The sequence below is a fragment of the Mesoplodon mirus genome (assembly GCF_964341445.2).
Source record: "Mesoplodon mirus genome assembly, chromosome: 1".
Lineage (NCBI taxonomy): Eukaryota > Metazoa > Chordata > Mammalia > Artiodactyla > Ziphiidae > Mesoplodon > Mesoplodon mirus.
The window spans coordinates 36,846,335-36,863,817 of record NC_138976.1 but is presented as its reverse complement, the minus strand read 5'-3'; the positions used below and the strand labels follow the sequence as shown (position 1 = coordinate 36,863,817).

Here is a 17,483-nt window from a genome sequence, read left to right as displayed (position 1 = left end):
CAAATGGAAGAAATTAACTACTTGATGATGATAAGCACGTAGCCCCCAGACCTACTGGCACCTAAGGATTGATAATGTTGGCCCCTGTCACATGCCCTGTTACCTCACTATCAACCAGTCAGAGAATTGTGCACGAGCTGATCACAGACCCTGGGATGTCCCTCCCTCACCTTGCCTTTTAAAATGCCTTGCTGAAACCCATTGGGGGAGTTCTGGCTTTTTGGAGCACTAGCTGTCTTGAACTCCTTCCTTGGTGCCCTGCAGTAAATGCTGCACCTTCCTTTACCACAACCTGGTGTCAGTAGATTGGCTTTACTGCATAAGGGTGAGTGGACCCAAGTTTGGTTCGGTAACAATATGAAAGGTGTTAGGGTAAATGTTACCCAGGGAAATGTTAAAGTGTAGAGTTGGCTTTTTCATTTTTCCTAAGGAAATGGACACTCAAGCATAACGGTTTATTCCAGCCTGTGTTTTCTTTGGTGGGTACAGAGTCAAATATAAGCATGGATAAAGTTTTCATCCTGGCCAGAAACTTCACTTATGTGAATTTTCAATGTGTGTGAAAGATCTGATAAACATGTGAGGTATGAGATGGCTCATAATTAGAAAAATGTTAAGGGGTTGGACATGTGGAACAGAGAAAAGTGATAGTGTTTATAGAGACAAATGTTGCAAAAATAAGCTACAATAACACTTGGCTTCTTTATGTGAAAAAAAAAAAAGTAAACTCCGTGACTATGAAATGTTAGGTTTCTCTTCTATACTTGAGAAAATTTCTTTACATGCTGATGCTACAACAGCTCTTTTCTAGCACTATTATCTAGGTTAATTAGATTAAATATGTTGTGCTAAAATGTTTGCTCTCAATCTATTTATGTGAAATAGTCCCTTACTGATCAAAAGATAGTATGTGAGGCTACACCCATAAATTAGCAAATAAGACAATAAGCTACTTATGCAACACATTTGCGCAATATTATTTCATTTTATATATCCAGATTTTCTCCATTATCAGTTTCAGACTAATCTGCAATTCTGTTTCAAGATGATTATCTGCCATATTCATGCCCTGCTCCCTTTGGCTGATCTGTGTGTGTGTGTGTGTGTGTGTGTGTGTGTAAAATATTTCATACACATTAGTGCTCTTGCAAAAACATCAAAAACCTAAAAATACCAAAAAAATTTTTTTTGATAGCTATTATTTCAAAATGACCTAGTGCCAGATTTTAAGTAAATTAAATATTCATTTCAGAGCTTATTCTAGATAAAGCGTTGTGCTAGTTACAAAGTATATAATTAAGACATGGTCCATGGTCTACCATCTCAGGAAGACTGCAGTCTAGTGGAGGAAGCAGACACAAACAAAACAATTATAATGCAAAGCATGAAAATTTCCCAAAATGGGATGTTGACAAAAACTCTAAGAGTGCTGAAAAGGTAACAACTAATTCTAAAAGTATCAGTGGGAGGAGGAAACATTTGAACTGAACCTTATAGAATAAATAGGGTTTCAACATGTGATCAGAAAACAAAATAAAACAGCAGGAACAAAGACTTGGAAGTGGGAGGATCTGGGAGATGTTCAGAAAATGGCCAGTAGTTCAGGGTTCCAAAGTAAATGGGGTTGAGTGAGTAGTTGTTCCTTGGTAAGGATTTCAGATTTTATCCTGTATGTGAGAGAAAGATGAAAGAATGTGCAGCAGAATGATATTCTCAGTTAGTTGTTTTAGAAATATCATCCTGGCAGCAGTGTATAGAATTGTCTGAAGAGATGAAAAACAACCTCAGATAAGGATTTGTGAGCTTCTTAAAAGTAAAGATTTGTTTTCCTTATTTTTGCATCGTCAGTGCTTCATATTGTGCCTGGCACAAAGTATGTTCTCAAAAACATTGAACATTATTACTATGGCCTCGACAGCACAGCATGTGAATATAACAATGAAGCTTAACATCATCACGGGAGATTTCCCCAAATGTGTGGAATTAATCTGGACAGAAAGGGAGCTTTCCCCCCTTCTTTTATGGCTCCTCAACTTAGTTATATTCAAGTGTATCTAAACATTTATTTCCAACTAGATTCAAAATAATAATGGTGCAAATAATGGTGAATTAAAACTTATGGGGAAAAGTAATTGTCCTAAGATTCTCTTTAAATGCATAATTTTAGAAATTATGCAGAAACATTACTGAGAAAAAATACAGATGATTTAGATATGATAAAATTCACTGTAGATATATAAAGAAACTTCTAGAAATTTCCAAAGATAAGCAAGGAGAAAATATTCCCAAAACATATAGCAGACCAAGAACAAATATTCCTTTTAAAGAGTGTATGGCCTAGCTAAAAGCATGGGTTCTGAACCAGACTGTCTGGGTTTGCAATTCTGTCTCATACTTTCTAGCTTAACACTACTTAAATTAGATACTTAAGTTCTCAATGTCCCAGTTTTCTTATCTGTAAACTGGGGTTTGTAATATGGTATCTAGTTTACAAAGAGTGGCAAAGTGTTTATAATAGTGTTTGTCACATAGTAAATGCTCAATAAAAGTTAGCTGTTTTTAAATTATTATTCTTAATGTGGCAGAGACTTACTATGTATGTCCCCCAGATCTGTTCTCTCCTTCCTATTTTGGTAATAGAATCTCCAAGTTGTAACTATGCACGTGACTGTCCAGAATAAAACCTGAATCTTCTAACCTTTTTTACAGAGAGGACTGACCATGTGACTAGGGCTTGGCCAATGAGAGGTAAGCAGAAGTGTCATGTGGAAGCTTACGGGAACCTTCCTTAAGAGACAGCTAGATACTTACCAGATTCTCAAAATTAAATAGAATGAAATTGATCAGGGTCAGTGAGAATGCAGAGCAACAGGAACTCTCAAACGTTGCTGGTGGGAATGTAAACTGGTATAATCGTTTTGGAAAACAATTTGGCATTCTTGAATTAAATGTAAAAATATGCACATTTCTCAATAATCAAGAAATTCATTCCAAAATTTATATTCTAGAGAATGGTATATGTGTACTAAGATACATGTACAAGGATATTGACAGCAGCATTATTTGTAATTGCCCAAAACTAATAATCCAAAGATCCATCAATAACAGAATGGATAAACAAGTTGACCTATATTTATATGAAGGGAGTAATTCAACACTGAAATTGAATTAACATATATACATACAACAACAGCCACTGAATGGAAGAAGCAAGAACCAAACTAACACAAACAGCAGGATTCAAAAACAGGCAAAACTATATCATTTAGAAATGCATACTTGGGTGAAACTTTAAAGAAAAGCAAGGCAATGATTATCATAAAGTCAGGATTACAGTAATCTCTAGATCTAGGAGGAGACTTCCTCTAGGGAGAGTTATGATTAGAAAAGGAAACGGAGAGCTCCTGAAATTCTTGTAATGCTGTTTCTGAGTAGATTTGCATGGATGTTTCTTTAAAATAATTTTTAAACTGTACATTATCTTATGGACTTTTCTACATGAACATTGTATTTCACAATGTTAATTACAGATTATATAAAGGAACATTGTGCTCTTGGTCTCTCCTCTTTTTCATTCCTTCCTCCATCCTGATGCTGTCACCTGACACCATGAAAACAAGGATCACAACCTAGGAATATCAGAGTAATGAGCTGGAAGGTAAGTCCCTGAGGACTTTGTGAGGACAGCTGCCATATCAGTTTTGAACCTTGTACCTCTATGCTTCATTTACATGAAAGAGAAATAAATTTTATATTATTTTGGAATTTTCTGTTTTTTACACAGCCAAACTTGATATTAACTAATATACCTATATTCAAGATCTTCAAAAAGACAACCTACTCAATAGAAAAATTGCCTGATCTCATACACACACACAAACACAATCCCTGGGCAATTAGTTCCTGGAAGAAGAAATCCAAAGGGCTCATAAACTTCTAAAAAGTGCTTAATCTCAGCAGCAATCAGAGAAATGCAAATTAAAACAAGATAGTATTTTTCACATATCAGATCAGCAAAAATATTTAAAGAGCAATATATTCATTTCTGTTGAGTATTCAGGAAAATGGTTCCTCTCAGGCACTGTTAACATAAAATGCATAAATTTGGGGGAGGTAAATTGGCAGTATCTATTAAATCTGAAATGCTCTCACTTATGTGAGTCAGCAAAACAACACAAATATATACCATAGAAATAACAGCAATAATATTCAAGGCCATATGTCCAAGAATTCTTACTGCAGTATTATTTTCAAGGTAAAAAACTGGAAACAATCTGTTAAAATCCATCAGTAGTAGAAAGTTTGGATAAATTATGGCACATCCTTACTATGAAATATGTGGCTGTTTAAAAATGAGTTAAATCTGTATGTCTTGATCTGGAAGGTTGCTCAGGATGTATTGTTTAGTGAGGGAAAAAAGTGACCCATTTTTATATAATTGGTCAAACTATTTTGTGCATGCATACCTGTATAAAGTTGTATGAACATGCAGGAAAGTGTGAAAAGATACACCCCAGATTGTTAACATCATCTACCTGGGAGTTGGGGTGGTAACAGAGATTACTTTTTCTGTATCCATCTTGGGATGGTTTTACTGGTTAGGATGAGTATAACTACTTCGTGTTACTTTTGTAATTTTTGCAAAATTAAATTAAAATTGGTTTAATAAAAGGTATACATCCAAGAACACAGAATAATTAATGTACCTCAATGCCAGATGAACACCTTTACAACTGATTCTTGCTAAACATAAAATCCGTTATCGCTGTAGCAAACTGCACAAACCTCTACAACGTAGAATGAAGTAGGTAACTTATTGTGGCTTAACCACTGAGTTTCATAATTAGAATTTCGTTAATAATTAACTTGAAAGAAATCCATGTGTTAGTAAAATAAATAAGTCTAGGTTACTTCTTGCAATCCTCTGGGAAGGAATCAAAGGCCAAGCTATGTCAGGAAGGCAGGAGTTAGGAAATGGAAAGAAAGGGACAAGTCTCCTTCCTTCTCGGGTGGATCTAGGGACTCCTAAATGAGTCTGTCGGTGAAAGGGCGGCTGTGATCAAGGTATACAATTTGCATTTCCCCAGTCTAACTCGTCCTTTTCCTGCCCCTCCTCGAAGGTTCTTCTGCCAAGGCACGACCATCACTTAGCCAGACCTGTCTGGAGTCACGTTTGCCTCCTCCCTTTTGTTTTCCTTTGCCCCTGAATCTGGCTGCTAAATCCTCTCATCTGCCCTCTGGCACGCCTCTGCCCTTGTCTTCATCTGGTCCCTCCGCGTTCGGCGCAGCCACACCAAAGAATTTCAGACTCCTGTGGCCGTCGCGACTTTTCACACCAGCTCCTCCGAGCTTCCCGCCACCATCCCCACGGTAACCGTCCACCCTGTGCCGCGAAGGTTTGCTCACCCGTGAGAACCTCGGCGCTGACCACATCACGTGCTCGGGCCGTCTCCTGCCTGGGCGTCCCAGGATGTGGGCTACCGCAGACGGAAGTGCCCTCATCCCGAGGGGCGGGGCAAGAGGGCGGGGTGGGGTGACGCCTGGCCCGGCTGGCCAATGAAAGCACTGAGCTCAAGGTCAGAGGTCACGTGTCCAGTGGGCGGGAATTTTCTCCTGGGAAGAGCGAGAGGACGCGATTTCACCTCTGGTAAAAACACTGAGAGGCTGGAGAGAGGAGGGAGGTAAGGTGTTCTTGAGCTGAGGGGAAGAAAAGGTCGGGCTGGGGCTAGAGTATGGCGGCTCCGAAATCTCTAGAAAACAGATTAGTGAGGCCCGGCTGATGTGGTTCTGTGGGGACAAGACCCCAGAACCAGAGCCCACCTAACCTAATTGGGCAAGAATAGAGGGTGTGAAGGGAACAGAAAGGCCAATAGGATTTCTAGCCACTAATTAGGTTGCATAGATTAAACAATCTGAGAATATCCGTGAACCTTACCTCCTCTGCGATTTGACAATGGTGAAAGTGTGGTTTTTGTGAAAGGAAGTGAGGAAGGGAAGAAATCTCCCGATGCCTGAGGCTGGTGGAAGGAGATGGGAAGTCTGCAATCCACACTCACCTCTGTGTGATCTTAAGTAACCTTGGGAATAATATTCCATTTTATATTTGTATGCTGTAAATAGATACAATTTTTATTGTATCTATTCTGCCTCAATAAAGCTGGGTGGAAAAAATCTTGGGAAACCTAACTTCTCTAGCGTTGTGCATAAGAGCCTGACCTAATGATTTGTATGCATTTCTATTCTGACCCAACAGAGTCCTGTCAGGAGGTAGCACAGGAGCAATAAAATTTTTAGGAATATGTAAGGAAAACTATTTCAGGAATTGCTGCAATTCAGAAGTTGATTATTTTAAGATACCTTCTCTCTAACCATGATTTTGCTTGTTTTCCCCCTTGTCTTGGATTTTAGAAGTAAGGCCAGTTTCTCTCTCTTCCTGTCCACCCACCACTATGAGATGGATTCAAATATCTGTAATGCAATGAAATACAGTTGACAGATGAAAGAAATTTTATGAATGTATATGATGTCTGGTATCTTATTTAAGTACTATACATTTAGCATGAATTTAAATGATTAACTTCAATACAACAGTAATTATTGTTTAAGGTAGTTGATGAGAGTGATGAATCCAAAGCTGATAGAATATTAGGCTTCACAAGAAAGGAAAATTTAAGATAAACGCTGACAATAAACTGAATGGATATACTAGGTAGAGTTGGTTGATTTTTAACTTTTTCTACTATCGGGCACATTCAGATAATTTTTCCTGAAAGTGCAATATCAAGAAGTAGAAATTCTAGAATCAATATTTGCTTCAAAGATCAGTGATACTCTGTATGGAAAAGGTATGGAAGTACAATGATTGGAAATATTTCCAGAGAAGTAATCACCACTTAGAAGATGCTTATGCTGGCATTAAGTAAGAGTGAAAGAGGGCACCAACACTATGTGTTCCCCACATTTGTTGATATCACAGAATCTAACAGCATTAAAAAGTTTTCATATAACTTATTGGGTTTGTTTTCATTGGAATGCTTATTATAATATCCAAAATGTCTCCTGATTCATTAGTGAAATAAAATAATTGTGCTCTATATTAAGAAGTTTGCACTTAGATTTTTAACCCAGTAATTGAGTAGTTAAGAATGTTCACTTGATGATAACTGAAAATAGGAATAGATTCATAGCCAATTAATGTAAATGAGATCTTCAGTTCTTCTGGAGAACAATTTAACTATTTGGAAATAGGTAAACCTCAAACAGATTTTAAATGATAATGAAACTAAGGCAAGACCATTTGAATTAAAATGTATATTTCATTCACTGAAAGCTTACTGACAAACTACTACTGTATGAAAACTTCTAGTTTATATCTGAATTCCCAAAAACATTTTAAATGATTGATCAAAATGCTAAGAACTTTCTGATAAACTGGACTGTGTCCTAGAGTAAATATTCTAAGCTGTAATTCCTCTGATTCTCACGTAAATGAGAACCATTTTGGACTCATTCAGCATTCAAAATTTATTGAGACAATCTGGGACTAGCAGATGCAAACTATTATATATAGGATGGATAAACACCAAGGTCCTATTGTATAGCACAGGGAGCTATATTCAGTATCCTATGATAAACCATAATGGAAAAGAAAAAAAAATTTACTTTGTTAGGTGAATTTGTTGATTTACTGATAATGACCCAATGACCTAAAAATAATATACCATAGTTGCTTTATTCCAAATGAGCTAGTAGGGAATTCTAACTCAGGCTTTTTATTTTCTAAGAGAGTGGAATTTTCCAAATCCTACTCCACTGCTTCAGCACAGTTTTGCCCTTGGTTATTCGATTTCGAGACCACTTAGGAAATAGTTATCCTGAGAAAATCACTCTATCAGTCTTGTGAACCCCAGCCTCTTTTGCAACAAAATGATCACATTAAATATATTGCAATCCACCAACTAGGAGTTGTATGGATAAAATAGTATGAAAAATATATGAACAATTTTATACCAATATATATTATTTTCATATTAGATTTAAATCACAGTAATGTTATTTTCATAGTTAAATTTTTATCATTCAGAGTCTTTTTTAAAATGAATGAACCAATGTTTTGTGATTAAGGATGGTTTTCTGCTCCTGGCTTTGCTGTTTTACCAACATTTACTTTTAATTTTTATATTTCCAGACGTTGAAATTTGTACTGCTTCCAAAGAAAGAAGACATGTTTCCAGCATTCAAATATTGCGCCATAGACTATTCATATGAGGTAGAGTGTTACTGGATCACTACCTGTTTACTAAAAATTATGATATAAAAGTGTTATCTACATTCACTACATGATTATGATTATTTTTCTGTAGTCCTTAGAGTAATCCTTAGTCTAATTACTTTGAAATTCATTTAAAATTACTTTCCACTTTTAATATACCTTAAAAATGCTACTTTGGGAAGGAAATTATTGACAACTTAACATGAATTTGAAGCTGTCAGCAGGAAAAAATATAGAAACTCTTGACAGGTTTGGACTGCTTTTATGAATGATCTTGAGTGATCTTGAGAGGAGTGGGGAAAAAGCAATCCCAGTTATCTTTATGATAAAATGACAATAACAGTATGTATTGGCCACTTACTATGGGCCAGATACTTCGCTCTTTTGATGGATTATATCATTTGATCACTTGCTCTTTTGATGGATTATGTCATTTTGATGACCATAACTACTCCATGAGGAAGATACTATTATCTTATCAGGTTTTACAGTTTTACAGGTTAGAAAAATGGTGTCTAGAGAAATTAAATAGCTTGTACATAGCTGAAATTCAAACCAGGCACATTGTTAAGAAACTAATTAAGGACTTCCCTGACAGTCTAGTGGTTAAGACTCTGTGCTCCCAATACAGGGGACATGGGTTCGATCCTGGTGGGGGAACTAAGATATCGCATGTCGTGCAGCAAAAAAAAAAAAAAAAAAAGAAAGAAAAAAGAAACTAATTAGAATAGTCGTCACACAACAGTTCATAGTTCTTATGATCTTAATTAACAAGTTAAATTTTGGTTTTCTTTATAACCTTGACCCCCATCTATCAGGAAAAAAATTGCTCCACTATAACTAAAACTGTGTTATATTTTATAGGAAATAAAAAAGGTATATAAGTATCTTAAGGTTTTCTTATTCCCTCATAACCGAGGAAGGCAAATGTATCATTATAACACATATATGATAGGGAATCAGAGGTCATTGTTACACAAATATTTATGAATGTATCATCCACTTGCAAAATTAGTCTATACTCAAACATCCTCAAACTTTTGAGGATATTTGAATCCTCACTGCTGGTATCTTAGTTTCTTGCCATGATACAATACAAATATACTAATCAATGGCAAATCTTGCAAAAGATACTGGGTTTTGTAAAGTTCATGAAAACAGTGTTGAAGAACCACTCAAATAACAGGTAAAGCTATTATCAGACGAAGATTTTACAAAATTAGACCAGATTACAGACAAGAGAAAGAGAATGGTTTGAATATCAAAGGAGTCAGAGATGCCTTGGGAAAATTTGATTAAATCCTCAAATATTTTCTAGAAATATTTATGATCAAAGGTGAAGTAATGACTAGTATCATGCATATCATCATATAATACAGTTTTGAGGGAAATAATGACAAAAAATCAGTTATAAATATAAGCTATGAACAAAATTTCATTAAATATAAATTTTAATTTTTATAACTTTATTTCATTTTTTAGACAAAGTTCTAATCAAGCTTTTCTTTCCTTTTTACTATGAATCTTTGGTCCTTATTTTATATAAATTACTTTAACTGAGCTTTTCTTTGTACCATTTATTCTTAGATAATGAAGACCTCTTATTTAATATGTTATTATACCTTCAGCAAACATAAAACTCTTGGGAAGTAATGCAAGAAACTATCATTTGTCCAAATACATAGAATAATGAATTCTGTGGGAAGTTGAGAGTCACTGAGGGACGGCTTCATAGAGGAAATATTGCTTAAGATGAGCCTTGAAAGATGAATAGAATTTTGATAGCTAGAGAAGAGTATCAGGGCATTTTTCAGAGGCACAGTGTAGACCACAGTGTTGATGAGGAAGTGACCACTAAATGTTAACGGGGTAGTAATTGATCTATTTAAAGACGACAGTTAGTATTAAAGAGTAATGGGGGCTTCCCTGGTGGCGCAGTGGTTGAGAGCCCGCCTGCAGATGCAGGGGACACGGGTTCGTGCCCCAATCCGGGAAGATCCCACATGCGGTGGAGCAGCTGGGCCCGTGAGCCATGGCCGCTGAGCCTGCGCGTCCGGAGCCCGGGCCTCGCAACGGGAGAGGCCACAATGGTGAGAGGCCCGCATACTGCAAAAAAATATATATATAAAGAAATAAAAAGGGGAATACTTTATAGCCATTAAAAATTAAAAAAAAAAGAGTAATGGGAAATAAAGCAGGAAACTAAAAGCAGACCCAAGTATAGAGAATTTTGATTTATAAGCTTACTTAACTGATTTAACATCCTTTTAAGGTTTAATTATTAGATTTTTTTAAAAATTAGTAACATATTTGCTGGATGTCACAAGTGAAACTGTGCAAAGATGCAGAAAACAAAAGTTAAGATAGCCATATTATACTGTTAAGTGAAAAACAGCACATTGCTAAATGGTATATAAATGATGTGATCCCATTTTTTTTTGTCACACGCACACACACACACACACACACACACATTTTAGCCTAATCTAGAAAAGAAAGTATCTAGGAAAATACACCAAACTATTACTGATATGACTAGGAACCTTGACTTTCTCAGTTATGTGGTTCTGTGTTAGATATTTTATAGTAAGCATGTATTACCTTTAAATAAAAATAATATAAATTTGAAAGGATAGAAAATTTTAATATTCTGAATATTGACAGATAAGTATTTTAAATCCACTATATATTAAAAGATTTTATAATCTTACTTTCTTACATAGAATGTAGTTAGAAAGAAGTTTTGCAGAGATGCTTTATTGCTTCGAATCCCTTCATGTTTATATCAAGATGAAAATGATCCTGCAAGAGTTACTGATAATAAATATAGGAGGCCATGGACAAGAGGTATGTTTTAATTTTATTTTTTAAAAATCTATTTTAAAAAGTATTTCAGAGTTTAGCATAATATATTATTAAGAAAATGCAGTGATTTTCTCATTATATAAAAGTGTATTCATATCACAATTCCAAGAAGTTTACAAATTAATATTTTTATGACAGAATTTAGGTGACAAAGTAAGGAATTGGAAAGCTTATACTAGATATGAATAGAACAAATAAAAGATATGTAGGTGATGAAGTTTTAAAATATTCTAACATTGTAACGTTTGTTGTACTATAATAGGATCTTGTTCAACTGTAGGAAGGCTACTTTAAGTTGTAATAATACACTGAATATAAAACTATTTTTAAATGTATATGTACAAATACCATCTTTTGCTTTTATCATGTCATAGACTTAAGAAAGACTAGCCTCCCTGGAGGATACAAGTCAGTTAACAACATTTATTTACTCTGTATTCTGTATAGGCACCATTACAGGTGCTAAGAACACAGTTACTAATAAGACATAGAAATAGTCCCTGCCTTCAGTGGGTTTTCAGACAGGTAAGGAGGATGCAACAATAAAACCATTAAATATGTAAACTAATATTTGGTATTGATAAATGTATAGAGAAGATACATAGTGTAATGTTATATGAAATTTCAGGAGTAGGGAATGCTATTTCCTAAGATGGTTAGGGTAGGACTACAATGAAGAGGTGGACATTTGAGTTGAGATGTGAGTAATAAGACGGCAGCAGCCATAAAAAGATATAGGGGAGAAGCCTTTCAAGCAAATGCAAAGTTCCTGACTCAGGAATAAACTTGATGTATGTAAGGACCAGAAAATTAGGCCATCGTGACTACTTAATGAAAAAGGGGAGATCTGACAAGTAGGCAGGTTCTGAAAGATATGAGGCTTTGAAGGCCATAAGATGGAGTTTGTTTGTTTGTTTGTTTGTTTATATTATGGCTGATATGGTAAGTCATTGGACAGTTTTAAGAAAATGTGGCATAACCTGATTTTTGCATTAGAAAAACCATTCTGGTTGTTTGGAGGTTGGAAGGGGTAAGGATTGGGAGGCAAGGGTAGAGGCGAGAAAATCAATCAGGAAGCTACTGTATGGTTCAGAATTTAGACTACTAGGTGAATCTATACTTTACATAAAAGATGGTACCTTAGACTAGGCTTATAGTAATAAAGATGTGAGAAGTGGTTGAGATTGGGATTATTTTAGAGGTCCAGCCAACAGTGAGAGGGTTAAAAAAAAATAGAAGAATAAAGAGTTTCTTCTAGGTTTTTGACCTGAGCAACTGGGTGGATGGCAGTGCTATTTCCTAAGATGGGGAAAGGCTTGTGGGGAAGCCAATTAATGGCTGGAGTCAATAGCTCTGCTTTGGCCAGGTTAAAATGCCTATTAGGCATCTAAGTGGAGACATCAAGAGGCAATTGGTTGTATTAATCTTGAGCACAGCTGGAGTTTCAAATTGGGGTCATTGATATGTAGACTGCGCATTAATTTGTAGAATTGTATGAAGTCACTGAGGGCATGAGTATAGATAGAGCAGAGAACCTAGGACAAAGCGGTAGAACACCCCAACCATTAAAAGGCTGATATAGAAGGTGAAACCAGCTAAGAGGACAAGTGAGGTAGAAAAACCAGAAGAGTGTGGTGTTGTAGAAGTCTAATGAAGAAAGTGTTTCAAGAAGTAAGAAGTGGTCAAAAGCATTGGTCCCTGTTAAAGTGTCAAGTAAGATGAGAATAGTGTGTTGACCATTAGCTTAACTAAATGTAGATCATTGATGACCTTGGTAAGAGCGGTTCCACTGGAATATTGTGTATGAAAGCCTGATCAGAGTATGTTGACAAGAGAATGTGAAGTGGGATGTGAGATGGTAGTTGTAAACAACTCTTTTGAAGAATTTTGCTATGACGGTAAATAGAAAAATAGAGGTGCGTTAGCTGAAGGGAGAAATGGGGTAAAGCTTTTATTTTTTTAGATGTGCGAATTAAAAAAATATATGTGTGATAAGGAAAGAGAGTATAAAATGTTTGTCTGCCAATGGAAATAATCTTGGTAAAAAGAAAGAAAATGATGATGCAGGAAATAAAAAGGATAACTTAGTAAAAGAGGATAGTATCAAGAGCACAATGGGAGGAGTTGGTATTAGAAGCCAGGATGGTTCTTCCACTATGATAGGGTAGGAAGGCAGGGTTTGTAGGTATTTATGGTAGTGAGATGTTAGAATTGGTGGTAGAAGATGAGGTCGTTCTTTTCTATTTATACTAATTTTTTGTGTGGAGGCAAGGACATAGAGAGTGGGTAGGGGGATGAGTATCAAAAATTTGAGGGGGAGTAGTGTCAAATAGTTTTCCTGAAGAATGAGAAAGTCAATTTTATTAAGAAGGATATTAAGATGAATTACCATTATCATCTGTCAGTGTTGGATGCCCATTTAAAAGTTATGGTCAAAATCTCAAGTGAACTTATTCAGAATGGCTGGGGTTTTTTTTTTCCCAAATAATTTTCAGCTGTTCTAGTGTACATATACAAAGTGAAGAGGAGGGGGTTTCCTAAGTTGGTATAAGGGAAAGAGAGGCAAGGGAATTAAGAGTCTTTGTAAGGAAGTGATTATGAGACTGGCCGTGGAACCTAAGCTGTATGAGAAAGGAAGTGAGGACATGAGGGAGGATGAATATATTGTAAAAAATGGAAGGGTCAGTGGATTGAAGGTCTCAGTCAGGTTATAGAAATAAGGTAAAGAGTAGCTTTCATCAAATGCTTCTCTAAAACTATAGAAGGAAAAAAATGAGTTATCCTATTTCTTTTCCTTTTCTTCTTTTTAAAAAAAATAATAACAATAACACCAAAATTTATTAGGCATTTACACCATGTCAGGCACCATTCTAAGCAATTTACATGTCTTATCACATTTAATCTTTACAACACTATGAAAAGGCCATTATTGTTCCTAATTTGTAGATAAGGAAACTGAGGTAGAAAGAGGTTAAGAGATTTACCCAAGATCATACAGTTAATAAGTAGCAGTATAAGTATCTAGGCAGGGTGATTCCAGAACCTGTATTCTTTTTTTTTTTTTTTTTTTTTTGCGGTATGCGGGCCTCTCACTGCTGTGGCCTCTCCCGTTGTGGAGCACAGGCTCCGGACGCACAGGCTCAGCGGCCATGGCTCACGGGCCCAGCCGCTCCGCGGCATGTGGGATCTTCCCGGACTGGGGCATGAACCCGTGTCCCCTGCATCGGCAGGCGGACTCTCAACCACTGCGCCACCAGTGAAGCCCCAGAACCTGTACTCTTAACCACTAAACTTTTATATTTTCAGTGAGGCACAGACTCAGATGTTCAGTTACTTGTTCAAGGTAACAAGAATAGTAAGAGCTAACACTTAGGTAGAATACAGGTCCTTTGCCTCTTCACTCAGTAGCTGCTTCTGACACTAGCATATGACGTGGTCCCTCTCCTTAAGGAATGGAGGGTCTAATTTGGGAGACAAGCTATAGATACACATAAAATTTTAAACTATGACTGTATATGATTAAGTACTGAAGTGAGTGCCACTGACAATATTATGGCCCTTCAAGGGGAATGTATCAGAGTGAGCTGGAATGGTAAATAAAGGCTTTATGAGAAGTTACATGAGCTGTTGAACAGGATTATCTGGGATGGTAGTGCTGTATAAGCAAAAGAGAGGCTGTAAAAATGAGGATGCTCTGTTCAGGTGATATTGTTCTGACTGTGGTAGAAAGGGTTTTTTTTTTTTTTTTTAAGTGGGGGTTGTAATAATGAGAATGATTATTTAAGTATTTGGAATCTGGTATAACTTGAAAAAATTACATTTGTGAACAAATAAAGATAACACCATAATGTAAAAGGTGAATGTTTGGCTTCCTTGTATTAAGTTTAAAAGAAAATTCCAGAAGCTAACATTTACCATTCTCCTTTCTAGTTTCAGCTGTTTCAGTTAGGGAAATGACAGAAATCTCAGTCTTGGATCATTGGAAATCAAGTCTGTTTGTGGAGGAGTTCCCTGAGAAGTATGTATCCTTAATCCCAAATTTCCCCTTTACATCTAGAAGACGAATAGTAAATTCTCCAGACACCTAAGAGAGAAGATCCTTTCCTTTATATCCTCACAGGTTTTCTTCTTTTATCCAAAAAACAAGCCCTAGTCTGAACCACAAAGGAGGGGTTAATCGAAATGATTTACAGCCTCTTTTTTATCTTTCCCTCATTTATCACATATTAACAGTTTTTTATGCATTTGTATTGCAAAAGACAGAAATAAAGCCAAGACGCTATTATGCTTTTAACAATAAGTAAACTTTTGGTGGAAAGTGTCTGTAAAAAATCCTTTATATTAAAATCAGTCTTTTTATCCCTGTAGTAGAAATGCAAATTAAGGCTATTTTCTAACATACTTTGTCAAAACGTTATTTATTATTAGTTCAGTCATTCATCAGATATTTATTGGATACCATTCTGTATGCTGGATATAGGATAAAAAAATGAATAAGATACAGTCTCTACTCTCAAAGAACACAAGAAAATAGGGAATAGAGATTTATAAATAAATAATTACAATAGAATGTGGGAAGTACAATGCCAGAGATAGGAACACAGAGCATAATATGAGGAAGAACATCTAACCCATTCTATGATGTTCAGGTAGACATAAAGTAGAGATTTCAGAGCAAATGTAAATAATTTACTCTGCTGCTTCACTTCATGCAAAGAGTACTGATCAGACCCAGGAAGGATTTAGTTATTGTTCAGATTTCCAGTTTTAGTAATTTAAGTTTTCCTTAGTTACTCTTGAAAGAAACAAATAACCAACTTAAATGTGTCCAGCCTCTAAATACAGAGAAGCCCAATTTACTATTTCTGTCATCTAGGAATCTAAAAATCAGGTTAGGAAGATAATATATGAGCAGAAAAAATTAACAATGTTAAGAATTAAATGATAATATAAAATGACCATCAAAAGGTCTATCACAAGGTATAAGGTCAATGCAAAGTATCTATCACATGACTAAACTCTAGAGCAGGGAGGAAGCAGAAAAGTGTAGTAAAAAGAGCTCTGCATGGGGCCTCCCTGGTGGCGCAGTGGTTGAGAGTCCGCCTGCCGATGCAGGGGATACGGGTTCGTGCCCCGGTCTGGGAGGATCCCATATGCCGCGGAGCGGCTGGGCCCGTGAGCCATGGCCGCTGGGCCTGCGCGTCCGGAGCCTGTGCTCCGCAACGGGAGAGGCCACAACAGTGAGAGGCCCGCATACCGCAAAAAGAAAAAAAAAAAAAAAAAAAAAAAAAAAAAGAGCTCTGCACTATGAAATAAAAGATGTGGACTTGATTTGAAAAGTCAAGTACTGACTCCTCAACAACTCATTTTCTCTCTCTGATCCTCACTTTCTGTATCAGTATAATGATGATGAGTCAGTGTTTCTCAAACTTTAATGTACATATGAATCACTGAGGATCTTATTAAAAATGGAGATTCTGATTCAGTCAGTCTGTGTTGGGACCTGAGATTCTGCACTTCTAATATGCTCTGAAGTGTGCTGAAGCTGCTGGTCCAGGAGCCTACTTTGAGTTACAAGATACAAGATGCTCTCTAAAATTTCTTTTCACCCTAAGAGTTAGATTGGTAGGGCTGTGCCTTTATAAGCAGAAGAGATCAGCTTCACAAAGAAGTAGGAACTGAGCTTGAGCTGGACAAAGGAGAAACTAACTTGAGAGAAAGCATTTCAGGCAAAGGAAACAGCCCGTCTGAATAGAGGCAAAAATGTGCAGTAATTACTCAACAAAGGCAATGATCAGGCTCAAACAAAAGATTCCTGTATGAGTGAAATGCGAGGCCCTGAAGGAATGGGCACCCCATCATATCTGACCCTCCATTTTGCAGTACCAAGATCATGTTCATGGCAAAGAAGGTGGAATCTGTGGCACCACCTAGAATAAAATTTATGTTTCTCTGCCTCCCTGTAGCCACGTGACTGAGCTCTTCCCAAAGCATATAATCAAAAGACGCTTATGCAATTTCTGAGGAATGTCCTTAAAAGGGAGTGGTGTGTCTTTCTCCTCACTTTTCTCCTTCCTGATGTTATTGATAGAATACAGATGTAACAATTGGTTCCAGCAACCACCTTGGAGTATACAGGATAAGAACTAAATCTACCAATGGCAGAGTGGAACAAAAGAAGCCTCAGTCCCTGATGAATTGTGAAACTGTCTCACTAGCCATGACCTTCTAGCCTCGAGACTTTTTGTTTGTGTTTTAGCCATCATTAATTTCAAGTTTATCTCATGAAGTGAAATTTAATTTTTAATAGCCTTTACTTTTTAGATCAGTTTTTGGTTCACAGCAA

At 36.4% G+C, this 17,483-nt stretch overlaps 1 protein-coding gene across 1 annotated transcript in view; it reads left to right on the top strand.

Moving 5' to 3' along the window:
• Nucleotides 1-4,895: 4,895 nt before the first annotated feature.
• The window catches only part of SHOC1 (shortage in chiasmata 1), a gene marked incomplete at its 3' end in the record, with an annotated part of 84,624 nt that continues 72,036 nt past the window's right edge, over nt 4,896-17,483 (top strand). The window contains exons 1-4 of the mRNA XM_082623180.1: nt 4,896-5,064; nt 8,189-8,269; nt 10,996-11,119; nt 15,068-15,155. Coding sequence (XP_082479306.1) covers nt 8,225-8,269; nt 10,996-11,119; nt 15,068-15,155 — 257 coding nt within the window. The 5' untranslated portion in view covers nt 4,896-5,064; nt 8,189-8,224. The remainder of the gene's footprint in view (nt 5,065-8,188; nt 8,270-10,995; nt 11,120-15,067; nt 15,156-17,483) is intronic.